The sequence below is a fragment of the Manihot esculenta genome, chromosome 4 (genome assembly GCF_001659605.2).
Source record: "Manihot esculenta cultivar AM560-2 chromosome 4, M.esculenta_v8, whole genome shotgun sequence".
Classification (NCBI taxonomy): Eukaryota; Viridiplantae; Streptophyta; class Magnoliopsida; order Malpighiales; family Euphorbiaceae; genus Manihot; species Manihot esculenta.
In genome coordinates this window covers 32,796,420-32,813,547 of record NC_035164.2, presented here as the reverse complement: position 1 = coordinate 32,813,547, position 17,128 = coordinate 32,796,420, and the positions used below count along the sequence as shown (strand labels likewise).

At 38.4% G+C, this 17,128-nt stretch overlaps 1 protein-coding gene across 5 annotated transcripts in view; it reads left to right on the top strand.

Annotated features, from left to right (window-relative positions):
• The window catches only part of LOC110614209 (proline-rich receptor-like protein kinase PERK3), a 111,757-nt gene extending 96,637 nt beyond the window's left edge, over positions 1-15,120 (top strand). For all 5 annotated transcript variants that reach the window (XM_043955743.1, XM_043955745.1, XM_043955748.1 and 2 more), the window contains 6 exons: positions 12,077-12,149; positions 12,320-12,646; positions 12,971-13,051; positions 13,161-13,231; positions 14,542-14,703; positions 14,886-15,120. In XM_043955743.1, the coding sequence (XP_043811678.1) occupies positions 12,077-12,149; positions 12,320-12,646; positions 12,971-13,051; positions 13,161-13,231; positions 14,542-14,703; positions 14,886-14,975 (804 nt within the window). In that variant the 3' untranslated portion in view covers positions 14,976-15,120. The remainder of the gene's footprint in view (positions 1-12,076; positions 12,150-12,319; positions 12,647-12,970; positions 13,052-13,160; positions 13,232-14,541; positions 14,704-14,885) is intronic.
• Positions 15,121-17,128: the final 2,008 nt, after the last annotated feature.

The window sequence follows — 17,128 nt, the reverse complement described above, 5'->3', positions numbered from 1 at the left end:
AAAACGTTCAAACTTACTGAAAACACAACCAAACCCTCTGCCTAAGCTGATAAAAGCTTGCAGATGAGTCAAGGGAGACGTGGCCTAACCTCTGGTCATGATCTGGAGGCAAACACCTGGCCAAATCACGGACTGAGGAGCATGCACAACTAGCCGACTTCCTCAGCTTCGGCTGCCGAAACTGCATGCAAAACCATGCAACTTTCGGGGGCCGAACTTAACCTTCGGGGGCCGAACATTGGGCACTTTCGGCGGCCGAACTTTAACATTCGGGGGCCGAACCTGGCAAATGTCTCTTTTGCCCTTTCTCTTCAAAACTCAATCCGGTTTGATTCAAAACCTTTAAAACACTTAAAATCTTTTAGAAAACCTTCACTCTACCCTTCTAGAAACCTCTGACATCCTCGAATTCTACCGAACGGTAAGAATTCCGATGCCTGATCTAGCCGGGTATTACAATCTTCCCCCCTTATAAAACATTCGTCCTCGAATGTTAAAACAAACAAGTAGGCACATAAAGCCTAATGCTTCTCTCTAAAGAGAGAATATCTGAAACTCTATTTCCTTATCTGAGTTCATACTCTATAATCAACATCTTAATCTTTTCTGAACTCCACAGCTTCCGCTGCACTACTCTGATTCTTACTCTTCTCTTTCTCTTTTCATCTTAACTAAACTCATCTCTTTAATTCTCATTACATACCAATCTGTAAACACACTGGAAGCACAACCAGTTTCTATGATATCAATCTATACCCAATCTCTGATCATATTGAGACCATAGTCAGCTTCTACTGATTGTTCTAATAGGTCACCAATTTTTTCTACCAATCTGATATCCACTTGTACTCTTAATCTTGCCCGCCTTTCTTCTTCTTTATTAAACTAACTTAGTCTCTAACTCTCAACAGGTTACTATCTAAACTCTTTGATCATATCAATCTGTAATTCCAATCATCTTTGATTATTACAGATCCAGCTCTTCTAGCTGTTCTACTAGATCAACATTCCTAACTAGGAATACCAATCTGTAAGGCCTTATCACATAGACCTAATGCTTTCATATCAACCTATAATACTTAATCTGTACCAATCAATTCCTAAGGAATTATCCTTCGTTTCCCACAATAATACTGGAAACATTCCAGAGTGAGGTATTAAGTCGGATAAAAACCTTTAGCTATTAAGCTTCTACACTACAGTAACTATTTTCTCTCAACTCTGCAGGTACCATCCTGTAGGGTAGAAGGAAAGAAATGGTTCCGCGTCCAGATACCAATCCTGTTCCAAACTCTAACTCCTTAACAGATGGATAACCTGACAACTCGTCTGGGAGACATCTAGAACTCACTAACAACGGGTATTGAGGCTATTTCCCTTATCTGACTGCTAAACTCGCTCACTAGAGCTAGAACCCTCTGACAACCTTTCCTGTATAAAGATGAGCCTGTAGGACTGATATCAACTTCTAGGCATCTATACTATACTCTATCCCCTATACTCTGTCCTTTCCAAGGACTTACTCTGATCCATCCTAGCCTCTAAACTCTCCTACCTTATCTCTGTGGACACAGGTAGTACTATGAGTAGCTAGCCAATCTGCCCTAGGTTGACATCATCAGTCACCCCTAGAACCCTAAGGTCAGCTGGATTGCATCGCCTACTCTGTATAAACTCTGAACTGTACTTTCTGACTCTGCATTAGATGGATCATACTCAGGTCCATTGACCCTGAGAAAAACACTCTAAACCCAGAAGTCATCAAATCCACTCTATCAACGGCCCACCAACAACAAGGAAAGCGAAACACTGGGGTTCAAACAACAGCATACACATTCGAACACTGCCAAGTGATCGTTTCTGTCGTTACCGTGTACGATGTGTTAGCCTCCTACTAAGTCAGGATGAAGATCCAAACTAAGGCTAATGGAACTTCCCTCGGGAACCTACTGAAGAAAAGGCTCACCCTTTTTCCTCTGCCTCAACCACCACTGAAAACCCAGACTAGAATTAACCGCTTTCTAAACTCCTCTTTACTTCTTCTTTTCCTTTTTACTCTGCTCTATCTTATTCTTCTGCTTTATCTTGCTTATTATTATTTTTTTCTAAACCTTCATCTCTTACTTTCACTTTGAACATTCAACCTTGTCAAACTCTCTTCCTCTATTCTTTGTCTTACTTATATTTGTTTTTTCACACTCTGTTCTGTTCTAGTTCACTTACTTTTCTATTTTCTCTCACTTTCTTTCTTATTCTTGCTCTTTTCTTACTTCCTCTTAATCATACTCTTCTTGAGAAATCAATTCTCACTATACTTGGCTATGCTATGAAAACCTGAGACTATAACATCTCATAGCAACTTTCTCTCTAGCTCTCTTCCTTAATGCTCCAACCTCTTTCTCTGAATCTAGATCTCTTAACTTCCATTTTGAATATCTAACTTTGTCACATCTTACTCCTATTGTATCAACTTTCTTGAACTCTTCTCTAGCTTATTCACCTCTAGCTACTAACTCGTCTCTGAACCTCTATCTGAACATCCAACTCTGTTATACTCTGCTATGCTCACATTAACTGATATTCTCTAAAGCTCATAAAAACCTAAACATCAAAACTCTCAAAAGTGAACATACCTGTCACCACTGGGTCTAATGTGGCTGCCTCCTGCTGAGCAGCTCTACCTGAAAATGTCCGTTGGGACTGAGTCTTCCAAGGCGCTGTAGGACACTCACGTGCTATGTGCCCTTCCTGTCCGCACCTATAGCAAACTGTTGTCCCATGCCGACAAACTCCCTTGTGTGGTCTTTCACACCTCATGCATCTAGACCTATCCCCACTAGAACTCAAATCATCGCTAACACTCAAACCAGACTTGAACTTATTCCAAAACTCCCTCTTCTTTGACCCTTTAAGGCCTCTAACTTTCTTTTTACTCCTTACAGCAACTTCACCTCGGGGAAAGGAATCAATATTCCCTGTACATTTATCTACCCTTATGTTTTCTGTCTGCCTTAACTGCTCACATTCACTTTCCTTACACTCCCTTGGGTGATCTAGAAAAGTCCCTCCTATAAACTCATTGACAAACTGCTCCCAGGTTAATCTTTCTATCTTTGGGTCCACATACTGTTCAAACCATTCTGTTGCCTTCTTACATTTCAATGTGGCCCCTGCCATTTCAATGTGGCCCCTGCCATTTCAATGTGGCCCCTGCCATTTGAATGGCTCCACTCTCACTGGCTCCCAACTCATCAGTTAGCATCTTGACCATTCTAAGATACTTCAAAGGGTCATCACCTGTTTCAAACTTAGGGCCATCTAACCTCAAATAATCTATCATTTTTACCTCACTTCCTCCAGGTGAACTAGGCTTAGGTGTTTGGACAACTGGGATTACTGGTTCTACTGGTGGTGGAGGAAATGCAACATTTCCTGGGTTAAGATTGGCTGAACCTGGATAACCAAAGAAAGGTGGAAACATGGTACACTGGGGATATAGCGGATAAAAAGGAGGATAAGGCATAAAGGTAGGATATGGGTTATACCTAGGAAACTCCGATGTACCACCCATTAGATACTCTGTCCCCCACGGATTAGGTGGATACTGAGGTGGAACAAATTTCGAGGCCTGAGTGCCTCCTTGGAACTCACCCATATCTCCTCCTAATCTACTCATGCCAAAGCTACCATCTCTGCTCTGCTCATCCTCTTCTACAACTCTCATACACCCTGACACACCACTCTGAACAACTCCCCTTCTACTCTCATCAACAGACCTTCTAGGGTCCCTTGATGTACCTTCTCTGCTTAAACTATTTGATGTTGCCTTTTGCAGAACAGGGAGATGAGCATCCATGTCCTCATTTTCTGACGGAGCTCCAGTCAATCTAGCAGATCGACGAGTTCCTCTCATCCTGCTTCTGTAAAGCACAACATCACACAAAACATCAAATGACCCATGTGAAACACATGAATCCATAACACATATATAGCATATCAATAATGCACATGCATCTCATCATGGCATTCCACATCAGCATGCAAGACAAGACTCCTCATCTTATCCTAGTGGACATGATTTTTCCTATTGTGCTTACCTTCCTATAACCTCTAAACCAACCTCCTTCTGATGTGGTTTCTCTCTAATCTTTGAGCAACTTTGCTCTCCACACCGTACTTATGAGGCCCTATGCTCTGATACCAATCTATAACGCCCCGGAAACCGGTACCCCTCAGTAACGGCCCGAGTTGTTATGGCACTAGGATCCAGATCGGCTTAAGGCCGCCTAGACCCGTAGTAAGCCTATCCTGAACTCTGTGTACCTGATAAAATATCCTGTACATGATCAAACAATACTCAAAAATCCTGTAAAGCTACCAGGCTTAACTACTGCTACTCAGATATGCAAATCTGAAATGGCCCTCAGGGCCTATACCAGCGACTACTGACTGCTGTGGGTCAAGGGAATAAAACCCTTTCTTCCCAATATAACACACTGGTATCTCATCAAAGCCATTCATTAAACCTGGTTTCATCCATTTCTCATCAAGAAACGTAAAACAGGATCCATGTACAAAGGGATAGATCATACACCAAACTTAGACAAAACATATACTAGGGTTAAGCACAATACTATCCACAATCTGACAATACATCTCTATACATTATGTTACAAACTAATATTTTATTACATCATGTCCACTATTCTATTACATATATACATGCATATCCTTCCTCGTTACTCTTGCTGACTTTGACTTTCCTTAGCTACCTCGAAACCTGCAAAACTGGGATTAAGGGAGTGGGATGAGCTACTACAGCCCAGTGAGGAGGAATAATAAAACAGTTCATTATTTACATGCTATAGTGAAATGCACCACATCACAAACAAATCATCAAACGGATGAACTTGTCACCAATAGCCCTCTACAGTATGGGTGTGGTGCTATACCTACTATGTTTAGGGAGGCAGAGCCATCACCTAATATCTCTATGGTATAACATCACAATGTATCCAAAAGTGCCAGGGAGGCGGAGCCATCACCCAGTCTTCTCTTGACTATGGTCTGTCTGTCTCATAGTACCAGGAGCGACCTGGACTATCCAGGAGCGACCTGGAATGGCTATCTGAGCCATATCTCATCTCATAATATCTGCTCTCATGTCAAGGGCTAAGGATCATCCAACATTCATCCACACCAACAAAAACTTATGCAATGCATCATATTCGTGAATTCTAATGCAACACAACCTAAAACATAACATGACATTTTATGATGCATGGATCATGCTAGAGTCGTGTCATTTCTCAATTTAAAACATTAAGTTAGTTCCACTCACCTCTAGCCAATGTTTGGCTAACTCTGGGCCAACTCTATCTCTGACGCAGCTACTACTGCTGAACACCTCGGTCCCTCGGTTCCAATCCTACAATGGAGGATTCAAATGAGGTACCAAACATACTCTATACAACTGATACACAACTCCCCAAAACCCCTCTAGAATACCAATCATAGAAAACATACAAAGAAAGGCTAGACAGAACACATTCGGCAGCAGGTTCGGAGGCCGAATGTCCGGAACAAAGCCGAAACTCAAGCACCTTCGGCGGCCGAATCTCCTCTTTCGGCGGCCGAAGCCTTTCGGGTGCTACCTTCGGAGGCCGAATCCCCTAATAGAGCCGAAACTCCAAAACACTCAGGGGCAAGCTGTGGCAGCCTAAGCTACCATGCAAGTGGTTCGGCGGCCGAATCCTCCCTTCGGCGGCCGAACCTGAGTTCATCAGGAACTCAGCTTCGTGCACAACCTCCTGCCTTCATCCTCTCCTCCTCTCTAACATGCATACTCAACTCCTCAACTCACATATACTCTGGTATATGTACAAAGGGGTCTAAAACTACCTATTAACCCCAACAAAACAACAAGCATAACACATAATCAAACTTCTCCATAAACTCATCAAAACTAACCTAAGCATGCAACTCTATATAAACTCCCATAACCTCTTTAAAAAGCTATTAATAACCAATAAAACAAACTTAAAGACTTCCCTTACCTCCTGAAACTAGAAGAGGAACAACCTGAACACAGCAAATCCCCTTCTCAAGCTTCAACCACCAAAACCTCTCTTTTCTCTCTTTTCTCTCAAAACGTTCAAACTTACTGAAAACACAACCAAACCCTCTGCCTAAGCTGATAAAAGCTTGCAGATGAGTCAAGGGAGACGTGGCCTAACCTCTGGTCATGATCTGGAGGCAAACACCTGGCCAAATCACGGACTGAGGAGCATGCACAACTAGCCGACTTCCTCAGCTTCGGCTGCCGAAACTGCATGCAAAACCATGCAACTTTCGGGGGCCGAACTTAACCTTCGGGGGCCGAACATTGGGCACTTTCGGCGGCCGAACTTTAACATTCGGGGGCCGAACCTGGCAAATGTCTCCTTTGCCCTTTCTCTTCAAAACTCAATCCGGTTTGATTCAAAACCTTTAAAACACTTAAAATCTTTTAGAAAACCTTCACTCTACCCTTCTAGAAACCTCTGACATCCTCGAATTCTATCGAACGGTAAGAATTTCGATGCCTGATCTAGCCGGGTATTACACTTCATCTACTTGTTTTCACGAGGTAAGTGAAGATCCTGAGCTTGTTTTTATGTTTTCTGAAGGTTTTATGGGGTTTGATGGAGAGAGTTGCATGAATAGGGTTATTTGAGAGTTTTTGATGATTTTTTTGTGTATAGCTTGTTTTTGTGTTGTTTGTGTTGTGTGTTTGGGGTTTTTAGGTAGTTTTGGACCCCTTTGAGCATATACATGAGTGTATGCAAGTGGAGGAAGTGTGGTGTGAAGTTGGAGAGGAGTTTGGTGCATTTGGCGAGAGGCAGGGCAAGTTTCTGCCCTGCTGATGAACTCAGGTTCGGCCGCCGAACCCCTGAAGAGGTGTGTGGAGGTGGCTTCGGCTGCCCAAGCTTGCCCCCGAGCTTTTGGACTTTCGGCTCTGGAAGGAAGTTCGGCCGCCGAAGGTTAGAGACTTTCGTCTCTGGAGTGCCTTGTGGCCTCCGAAACTTGCCCCCGAAAGGGTTCGGCAGCCGAAAGTGAACGTTCGGCCGCCGAAGGTGCTTGAGTTTCGTCTCTGGAGAGGACTTTCGGCCGCTGAACCTGCCGCCGAAAGTGTTCTGTCCAGCCTTCTTTTGCATGCTTTGCATGGATAGTTGAGTGAGTTTATGGGGAGTCTTGGGAAGTGTCATAGAGTTGGTTCGAAGCTAGTTTGGTCCCTCATTTGCATTTATCTGTATCTGTACAGACCAAAGGAACCAGAGAGAGCAGCAATGAGTACTGCTCCAGCGTTTTCAGAGCCTGCTCAGTCAGTCAGTCCAGTTAGCCAGAGGTGAGTGGAACTAAACTTAATCTTTTAATTGTAAAATGAAATGCTTTTAGCATCATTCATGCATCATGAGTATATAGTAGGTTATGTGCATTAGTATCCACGAATATGTTGCATTGCATAGTTATTTGTTGATGTGGGTGAATGCTGAATGATCCAATAGTCTCAGACAGGAAGTCCAGGAGCCTTTGACTACGCCCTGGCAGGTATATAGTAAAGTCCAGGAGCCTTTGACTATGCCCTGGCAAATGGTAAGTGCAAAGGTGTTATATACACATATACATATATGACAGGAAGACCAGGTGCTCGATTCTACGCCCTGGCACAGAGTTACTGGGACTATGTGGTGACAGGTTTACTCTTGATGTGGATTATTTGTGATATGGTGCATTCCATGAGATCATGTTTTACTGAGATGTTTTACTGTTCTACTCACTGGGCTATAGAGCTCATCCCACTCCCTTAACCCCAGTTTTGCAGGTTCAGTGTACAGTGTACAGGGACAGTCCAGCAGAGTACAGAAAGAGTAAAAGAGCTTGTAATAGTATAGAGTGGACATGTAAATTTTAAAGAGATGTAATAGTTGTGTATAAAGTTAGAGTTGTGCTTGACTTAGTTGTATTGTGTTGTAAAGCTTTTGTTACGTACATGATCTGTATATGTATATATGTTTTATTACCAGGCTTAACAGATATGAACCCATCTAGAGCAAGCTCTAGCCAGGGGTATAGCGTACAGAGTACAGAGTACAGAGTACAGAGTACAGAGATAGTGCATGCACAGGTTAAGCCTTGGTACAGAGAAAAGAGTTTTTATTTTTACAGATATGTATGATCATGTATGAGTTTTACAGGTACACAGAGAGTATAGCAGGCTTGCTACGGGTTCTGGCGGTCTTAAGCCGACCCGAATCCTAGCGCCGGTGACGGTCCATTTTGGGGTCGTTACAGATTGGTATCAGAGCCCTAGGTTCACATGATCGGACCTATAGAGACAGTGTCGGGCTCATAGAAGTGAGAAGTGGTCAAGCACAATAGGAAATCATGTCCACTAGGATAGGGTTTTGAGTCCTATCTGCTTGATATGCCATGAGTTATGCATGTGCTTTATTGATGTTTATGTGCTAAAGTGTTATGTTATGTGTTGTTTTCCAGAGAGTAAAGATGAGAGGAACTCGTCGATCAGCTCGATTGACTGGAGTCCTACCAGAGAGTGAGAGACCAACTGCTCGTCCTCCTGTATTGCCGAGGGCAAGGTCTCAGAGATCTAGCAGGGAAGGTACGTCAATAGACCCTAGAAGGTCTGTAGACGAGAGCAGAAGGGGAACAGCTAGGGGAGAAAGATCAGAGGAAAGGAGGGAAGCAATGGAGATTGATCAGTCTAGAGATGACAGCATGGGTATAGGCAGATTTGAGGAAGGTATGGGAGAATTGCAGGGAGGTGCTCAGACCTCAGGTTTTGGTTACCCAGAGTATCCGATGGGAGGTATGTCGGAGTACTCTAGTTTTGTCCCATATCCTCCTTACATGCCATATATGCCTTATCCTTATTGTCCACCATATCCTATGTATCCACCATCCCCTACTCATCCAAGTGCAGCACACCCAGAGCCAAATGAACCAGTACCACCACCAGAACCAGTAGCCCCTGTTGTTGATAGACATCAACCTAGCTCCTCTGGAGGTAAGGTCCAAATGACGGAGTACTTGAAATTGGATGCTCCTAAATACAACACGGGAGATGATCCATTTGATTACCTCAGAGCAGTTAGGATGATCACCAGTGAATTGGCAAGGTTGCCCCTAGCATCACTGGTGGCAGACAGGTTCTCCTCCAGGCGCGCTTCCTCGATCCTGCGATCCACGGACTCCCGGAGAGAGTGGTCGCGGGCATCCACTTCCATGAAGAGGCCCATCACCTGGTACAGAGAGAAAACTGTTAGATAAAGAAACAGAAAAAACTAAAGTAAGCACCAAATTCTGAAAGAAGAGCTTACCATCAGAAGCATCTCCCTGATCGTGTTTCCAAGCTCCCCTAGAGGCTGAGACCGGAACGCTGCTTGCTCTCGAGTAGAGTTAGCCAAAAGGCCAGTAAGAGCAAGTAGACGGGGGTCTGAAGCCTCTGTAACCCCACCAAACATCCTCTCCCGCAAGATTTTCGCAACAACGCTCATCGGAGATTGGTGCGTGATATCCTCCACGTTTAAAATATCATTGTCGGGAGCAGACAACAGAGGCACCACAGAGGTCTTCTCCTTCTCAAGGGGAGGCAGAGCTGGAGCTATTCTCTTGGAGGTCCGTGACTTCTTAGAAGCAGGAGCCAGGGCAGGAGCTTTAGAAGGAGGAGGACGCTTGCTCCCGGCCCCTTTACAGTGCCCTCAAGAATAGCTGATGACTTCTCCTGAAGAGGAACCCCCTCTGCTGGCCCAGATACGGTCCCTTCTACAAGGACGCCCTCATCAACGAGGGAGATTTCAGTAGAGGCCCCTTGGATGCACTCAGCAGTTGGGCCGACCTCCTTTGCGCCCTCGGGAGCCTCCCCGCCAGGAGACGAAACTTCAACCCTTTCTTCAGGGGCATCTCCTAAAGACGATACAGCACCGGTTCTGGCCTGCTCGGGATCCTCCCTTGGCCTGTCAACAATCTCTGGAGCCTGCTCCCGTCTCGCAGTGGCAGCCTGATGGGGCACAATGGCCCGAGAAGATCGAGGAGGGTGCTCGAACTGCTACGGCTGGAAGGCCTGGAGGTCCTAACACCTCGGGAGCTCGGTCTGGAAGCCTGAGAAGGAGCTAGGGTTGGGGCAACAGGCCGGCCACCCGACCGGGAAGAAATGACTTCAGCTACCCTCTGGGTAGTCTCACCCACCGATTGCCCAGCTCGTAGGGCATCTAGAGCAGCGTTCATGCTCTCCCGTGACAGAGTAAAGTTCTTAGGAGCTTTAATCTTATCCATTTCTGATTGAGAAGCTACAAAAATGTCACATCAACACAAGTTAAGCATCCTTCAAGAAGGGTTAAAAGAGAAGAAACAAAGCGATTAAACAAAATATAATACCCGCATCCTTGATGTCCCGAAGATTGGATACGAACATACATTTTTCGACATCATACTTCCTTTCAACGAAAATCAGTCAAAGGTACCCGACCTGCTCGGTAAGGCTTAGCTGGGGCAGGTCGTTGCAGCCTAAAGGAACATCCTCCCAGGAGAGATCTACCTCCCAGGATAGCTCGGAGTCCTTCTTCAGCTCGACCACTGCAAACCCCTCCACCCAGCCTTTTATCGAGTCCTTATGACCCGTAAAGATAGACAACCCTCCGCGAGGGGCAAAATAATAAAAACTTTGGCTTGCCCTAACTAGCCTAAAGAAAGTGACGAACAGACGCGCTGTGGGTGTGAACCCCCAGCTCAGGCAAACTGACTCAAAAGAACACATGAACAAAACCGAATTAGGGGTCAGCATACGAGGGGTTATCTCGAAGTATCGAAAGACCTCGATGAAGAAGGGAGATAAAGGAAAGTTTAAACCGTATTCCCTTTGTTTGGCGAAGAAAACCAAGCTAAGGTCCTTCTGTGGGTCGATTAAACTAGAGGGAGGAGGATTGGGAAGAATAATCCTCTCATTCCGGTAGGGAGCCCGGATGTGAAAAAGGGGGGTATCTAGGTATTATCTGAAAAAAAAGTTTTTAAGGGTGGATGGAGTGATGCTAGACTCTAGGTTAAGGACATCAGGGAGCTTTGGGCCTTCCATGGAAGAATGAAGAGCGTACCAGGAAAGCGGATAAAGCAGAAGGACGGAGCAAGCGAAACGCGCAGAGAAGAGAGGAGAGCAAAAGTTTTGAGAAGACTGAGAGAATTTGAAAATTTAAAACAGCAATGAGACAAAGAGGTGTTCTGAAGAAAACTGTCATTGGGCAGCGCAGTCATTATGATTCTCGATATTTACCCCCTCATCATTCGTACAGTAACTGATGAGAGGGTAAAGGGGCAATTGATGACCGCTGGATTTCACCATCCTGGTCCAAGGCCTGGCCCATGATGACAGCCCTTTATCTGATGGCTCTTAAGCCCCCCGCATGAATCAGGTCCAGCCCACTCAGTCCTAAGACCGGACTCCTTCTAAAGCCTCTCAATTGGGCCAGCCCAGTCCTTTCAGTCCTAAGCTCAGACCTCCCCTGGGTTTTAGTCCTAATCTCACCTTCCAGCCCAGTCCGGAGGAGAAAAGGTGGCCAGCCCATTCGCCTTGTGGGTCCCTCCGCATGCATGCCCAGGGGGAATTAAATGGTCGTTACGCGTGGAGCAGAGATATAATATTCTCGTACGTCCGTATCCGTATGGCAGAGACAGATGGCCCAATGGCAGTGAGACCGTTACATGTCACTGACAGGCAAAGGAAAGGAATAAAAGGAGAGAAGCATTCTCCTCTCAGACTAAGCTTACACAACCCTTGTAAAACCCTATTATCTGGATCTCAGATCATCAATATAGAAAATAAATATTGATAAATGAATCAGTTACAGATAAATCAATTGCTTAATTTTAGGATTGTATAATCATGAACTTGATTTTTCTTTCTGTTTAGATATCATCTCTCATATATAAATAGATTGTAATCTATGAAATATAACAATAAATATTATTTTTCTATAATTATATATATGGAGTAACATTTAAAGATTATATATTTGTGATGCAGATAATTAAAGTTCTTGAAAGAAATATGTTGCCCGAGGAGATAATGGATTGGAACGACATCAACGGTCTGCTGGGTACTATATATGAATTTCCATTTCTAATAAATTTGTCAACAAGTGCTTTTTTATGGAAATTCAGATTCTCAAATACATGAGAGTGTTCATATACCAAACCAAAATAAAGTTTTATGCATTTTTGCTCTTTTTTCTCTTTTACTAGCTGTGGCTTGTTCTTATTTGGTCAGATGGAATACCTCCAAATACTCAAATAAACATGTCAAAGATATATGGTTTTGAAGAACTAGCAACAGCAACTGAATTTTTCTCCAACGCACATCTCCTTGGCGAGGGTGCTCTTGGTCAAGTGTTTAAAGCTACTTTGGATGGTAATGACGTTGTCATCAAGAGACTTAAACGAATCCGACCAGAAAATACGCTGAAGGAGATGAAATTCCTTGGCGTTGTGAGGCACCCAAATCTTGTCAAAGTGATTGGGTACTGCAGCGAGGGAGCCAATAGAGTGCTTGTTTCAGAGTTTGTTCCCAATAGAACCTTGACATATCATTTACATGGTGAGTGCTTTTTTTTTATTGCCATCTTTTCTATACTAGTATAGCAATTAAATAATTTGAGTTAATCACTTTAAATTTAATAAAAAATTAAAAATTATTTAGGGACACTGTAAATTAAATTTTTATTTGCCATATAATGACTTGTTAGAGTCTTACACATCTCACTCGCAGCCTATTCCTAACCTTATTTCATAGTTACATAGGCAAAACAAAAATCTGATCCAAGAAAATTAATCATATAAATCCTAAATTAATTAAGTAAAATAAAATCATGATAAAAAATTTAATTAAAATATATATCATAATTTTAACTGATGTATACAGGAAAACATATTTTGGATTGGTCAAAAAGAATAAATATTGCCATACACTCTGCAAAAGGGTTGGAATATCTTCATAAACACTGTGAGTATTTCCATTCTATATAGTCTGTAATTTGCTCTTTATATATATATTTTTTGTTATTAATTTTTTCCTTCAAGCTTTTAATCTCTTTTTGTATATGTATTTTTAGGCAAACCTAAAGTCTTACATGGATATCTCAAAACAAATAATATTTTTCTTGATGATAACTTTGGACCAAAGGTAAGTTATTTTTATAAAAATATTAATATTTTCATTTAAATTCACAGTTAAATATTAAAATTTTTGAAAGATATTTAAAAAAATTGTGTGATTTTATTTATTTAATTAATGCTAGGATGTAAGTTAATCTTATTCCGGTTGCTTGCTTTTTTTTTTTTCATATCAAATTATATGGAAAAATCTTCTAATTTTTGTAAATTATTAATTCAGATTGCAGATTTTGGTCTTTACGATTTTTTGCCTGATCCTTATTTTAGTGTCCGCATATCGATGGAGTGCAATTATATTTTGAACAGTTAAAATTTTAAAATAGAAAAATAACGGAAAAAAAACATTAATTTTAAAACTCTGAAAAATAACTTGTATTTATAAAATATTTTTTATGTAAAATAAATTTCATAAAAAATATTTTTTATGAAAAATATTTTCAAATCAGATAATTTATTTTTTATTAGTTAATTTTAATTTAAAAAATAAAATTTATTAATAAATTATATATAAAGATTTTAATAAAAATATTAATACCTAGAAAATAATTTATTGCTTTAAGGTTGAAGTCTTTTTTTTAAATAATTTTTTATTATGAAAATATTTTTTATTAATTAAATTTTTTAAATATTTTAAATGTTAAAAGATATAAAAATATTTTTTTAAAAAAATATTTTTTATAAAATAAATGGAATCTGATCGTTGATGAAGATTTTTCATATTTTTTTTTCCAGGAAAAAGAAATTCTAACCTTACTTTTCATTGCAGTTGTGCTGATATTTTTCAAGAAAGACTATCAGAGGAATCGGATGTTTATTTTTTTGGCATCATACTTTTAGAACTAATTTCTGGAAAAGAATATAAAGTTAAGGGCCTCCCCATTTATCATTGGGTATGACACTAACTCTTCATACGCATAGCTTTCATTTATATATAAATATGTGGTTAACAATTTTTTATTTTTTAAAAGGTGTTAATTTCAATTATAAATTATTAATTAGTTTCGCCCTCAGTCCACAGTCAACCCATAAAGCTATTTAATTTCAATTAAAATTTAGAAAATATATAATGTTTAATAATTTTACATATTTTATCTATATGCATGATTAAATATAAGAAGACCAATATTTTTTTATAATTCATATAATTTATTTATGCCTTCTTTTCTAATTTATTTATAAATATATGCGGACCAATATAATTAAAATAATTAGAGTTTTATAAATTTAATGATAGTTATAGATTATTCATGACACAAAAAAAAGTTTATTTTGATTTTTTTGAAAAAAAAATAACAAATAGTTTCACTATTCAATGTTCAGGCTGAGGATCTGATTAAGCAGGCATTGGATAATGGTGAATATACCAATCTTGTTGATTCCAGATTACAAGAAGAGTATGACGAGGAAGAGATGCTCAGAATGATTTCCTGTGTTGCAGCTTCCGTATATAAACCTCCGCGGTTTCGACCAAACATAAGCAAGGTAACTATAAAATTCTAATTAACCTTAAAAAAAGATTTTCTTAAATCTTGAGTTTGTGATTATATTATTTATTAAATAAATTGATTATTGAAATAAATTTTTAAACAAAAAATTTGAATTAATTGGGTTTGCTGCTCTAAGATTTATACGTTTAAGAATTCTTCCCTTGCTAATTGATGCAGATTGTTCAAGTCTTAGAAGGGATGATACCTTGGAGCGTAATCTGGGGAGAAAATGACAACGCTTTCCTTAACTCTCGTTCGACCCTTTGATTTGTGAATTTTGTCCTCGTGGCTTGATCCATCTTTGTGGTTTGATTATGGTTATTAGTTCAAATATTGTGATTTCGTTGTCTATTCTCTTATGATATTAAGTTTGAGGTTTTGAATTGTTTTAATTGTAATCTCAGCTTCTTTTTATGAGAGATTCCTACGAGAAAACGGTAGAAAAATATGATCGATTCCATCGCCGGTACATAGCATGTAAGTTTGACAATTTTTTCGCTTTGCATAATTTATCTTAATTTTCATCGAATTTGGAGAGTCTAATGATCGGATTAGTTACTTTTTCATACTAAAATTTTTTAATTTTTTAATAAGAAATTTTATTTATAAAAAAAAATTCCCTAGATTTCATCTTTTAAATCATTTGTTAACATAGTATTGATTTTACTTTTTAATATAATATTTGCTGAGAGACTTTTTAGCCACTTAAGTATCATTGTCATCTAATTTCAGAGCAATAAACTCTAACTTCATGGTAGTTTTGACAATAAAAATTAATTTAAATTTCAAGTATTTACACCACCAATTAAATACATAATCACTAGTAAATTTTATCTCATTTGAATTTAAATTTTAATTAATATTACTATATTCTTCTAATATAGTGAGACATCAACTGTATATAATAATATTAACTTATGGTACCTCTCAAATAATTCTTTAACTTTGACTGAAGCAGCCAAATAATCATGTTTAGATCATTTATAAATCTGCTCAATCTACATAGTATAAGTTATATCAAATCTGAAAAATACATTAAATGCAATAATTTTTTAATAATATGTGTATGTGAGCAATAATGCCATCTCTATTTTTTTTTTGAAAATTAGTATTATATAAAGTATTCACTGATTTAATATTGATATGTCTAAACTTGTGTAGAAAAAATTCAATATTAATGCTCTTATAATATAATTATATTATCATTCATCCTTATTAATTTAACACCCTAAATCAAATTTATAAATAGAAAAATGTTTAATTTCAAATGTTATATTATAATTTATTTCAAATATAAATATAAATAAATAATCATATGTTCATTATATATAAACTTTGTAAACATATATACTAACCAAAGTTTAATAAAATATTTCATGTCACTCTTTAGATGCTCGTTCCAAACCATATAAAAATTCAAGAATTTTATTTTCTTGATTAAAAACAGGACAACTTTTATATCACACAAAATATAAGCATATTTTTAGCAAAATACTCCCATAATTTTAAATATTTTATGTCAATCTTATAAAAAATTTCATAATTCATAGGAATTTTATGAATTTATTATTTTATTTTCTTGTATTGTATTACTTTTAATGCTATTATGAATAAAATAAATAAAAGCATGCGTAAGAGTAATAATATTTTATAATAATTTATTACTCTAAACTTTTCAAAAATAAAAAACCTCTAAAACTCTACTAAAAAAAATTTAGTTGCTACTTAGAGTTCAACTACTAAAGTTGTTGTCTCTCATAAAATTCTTAAATTTTTTTTTTAAATTTTTCTAGGACTTTCTCAATATGTGCTACAAGAATATAGCATAATTATTTATTAAGAATTAAATTAGAAAAAAATTAACATTGAATGGGTCAAAGAATGAAATATTTTTAAAAAAATCACATTCATTGCATTATACACATTGAACTCTTAGAATCAATGATTAATTTTTTAAATTAATAATTTGCTATCTTATGACATATTTAATAAATAAGGTCAAATAAATTAACACTTACTTGCTTTTCAAAATAAATATGGGTTGAACAACTTAATTTTTTTTATATCAATAATAATATAAGAGTGATCATTTATCAATAAGAATATGGATATTATATAATAAAATAAATTTTTTTTTAATAAATGAAACCAAAAAATAAAGATAAATGGATAAAATTTAAATAAATAATAAAATTATTAATTTTTTTGAGCAATTGCAGTATTTACGATTTGTGTACTTAAAAAAAAAACTATTTCTTTATCAATTAAAATCCAGTCTGTCGGCTATTATTTCAAGTATTTCCACTTCGAATCACAATGAAGTAAAATTCTAGGACGGACATATTCATCTCAATATACAACCTCAATTTAGATAATGGAAATTAATTAATTAATATCTCTTTCGATTTATAACTTAAGAG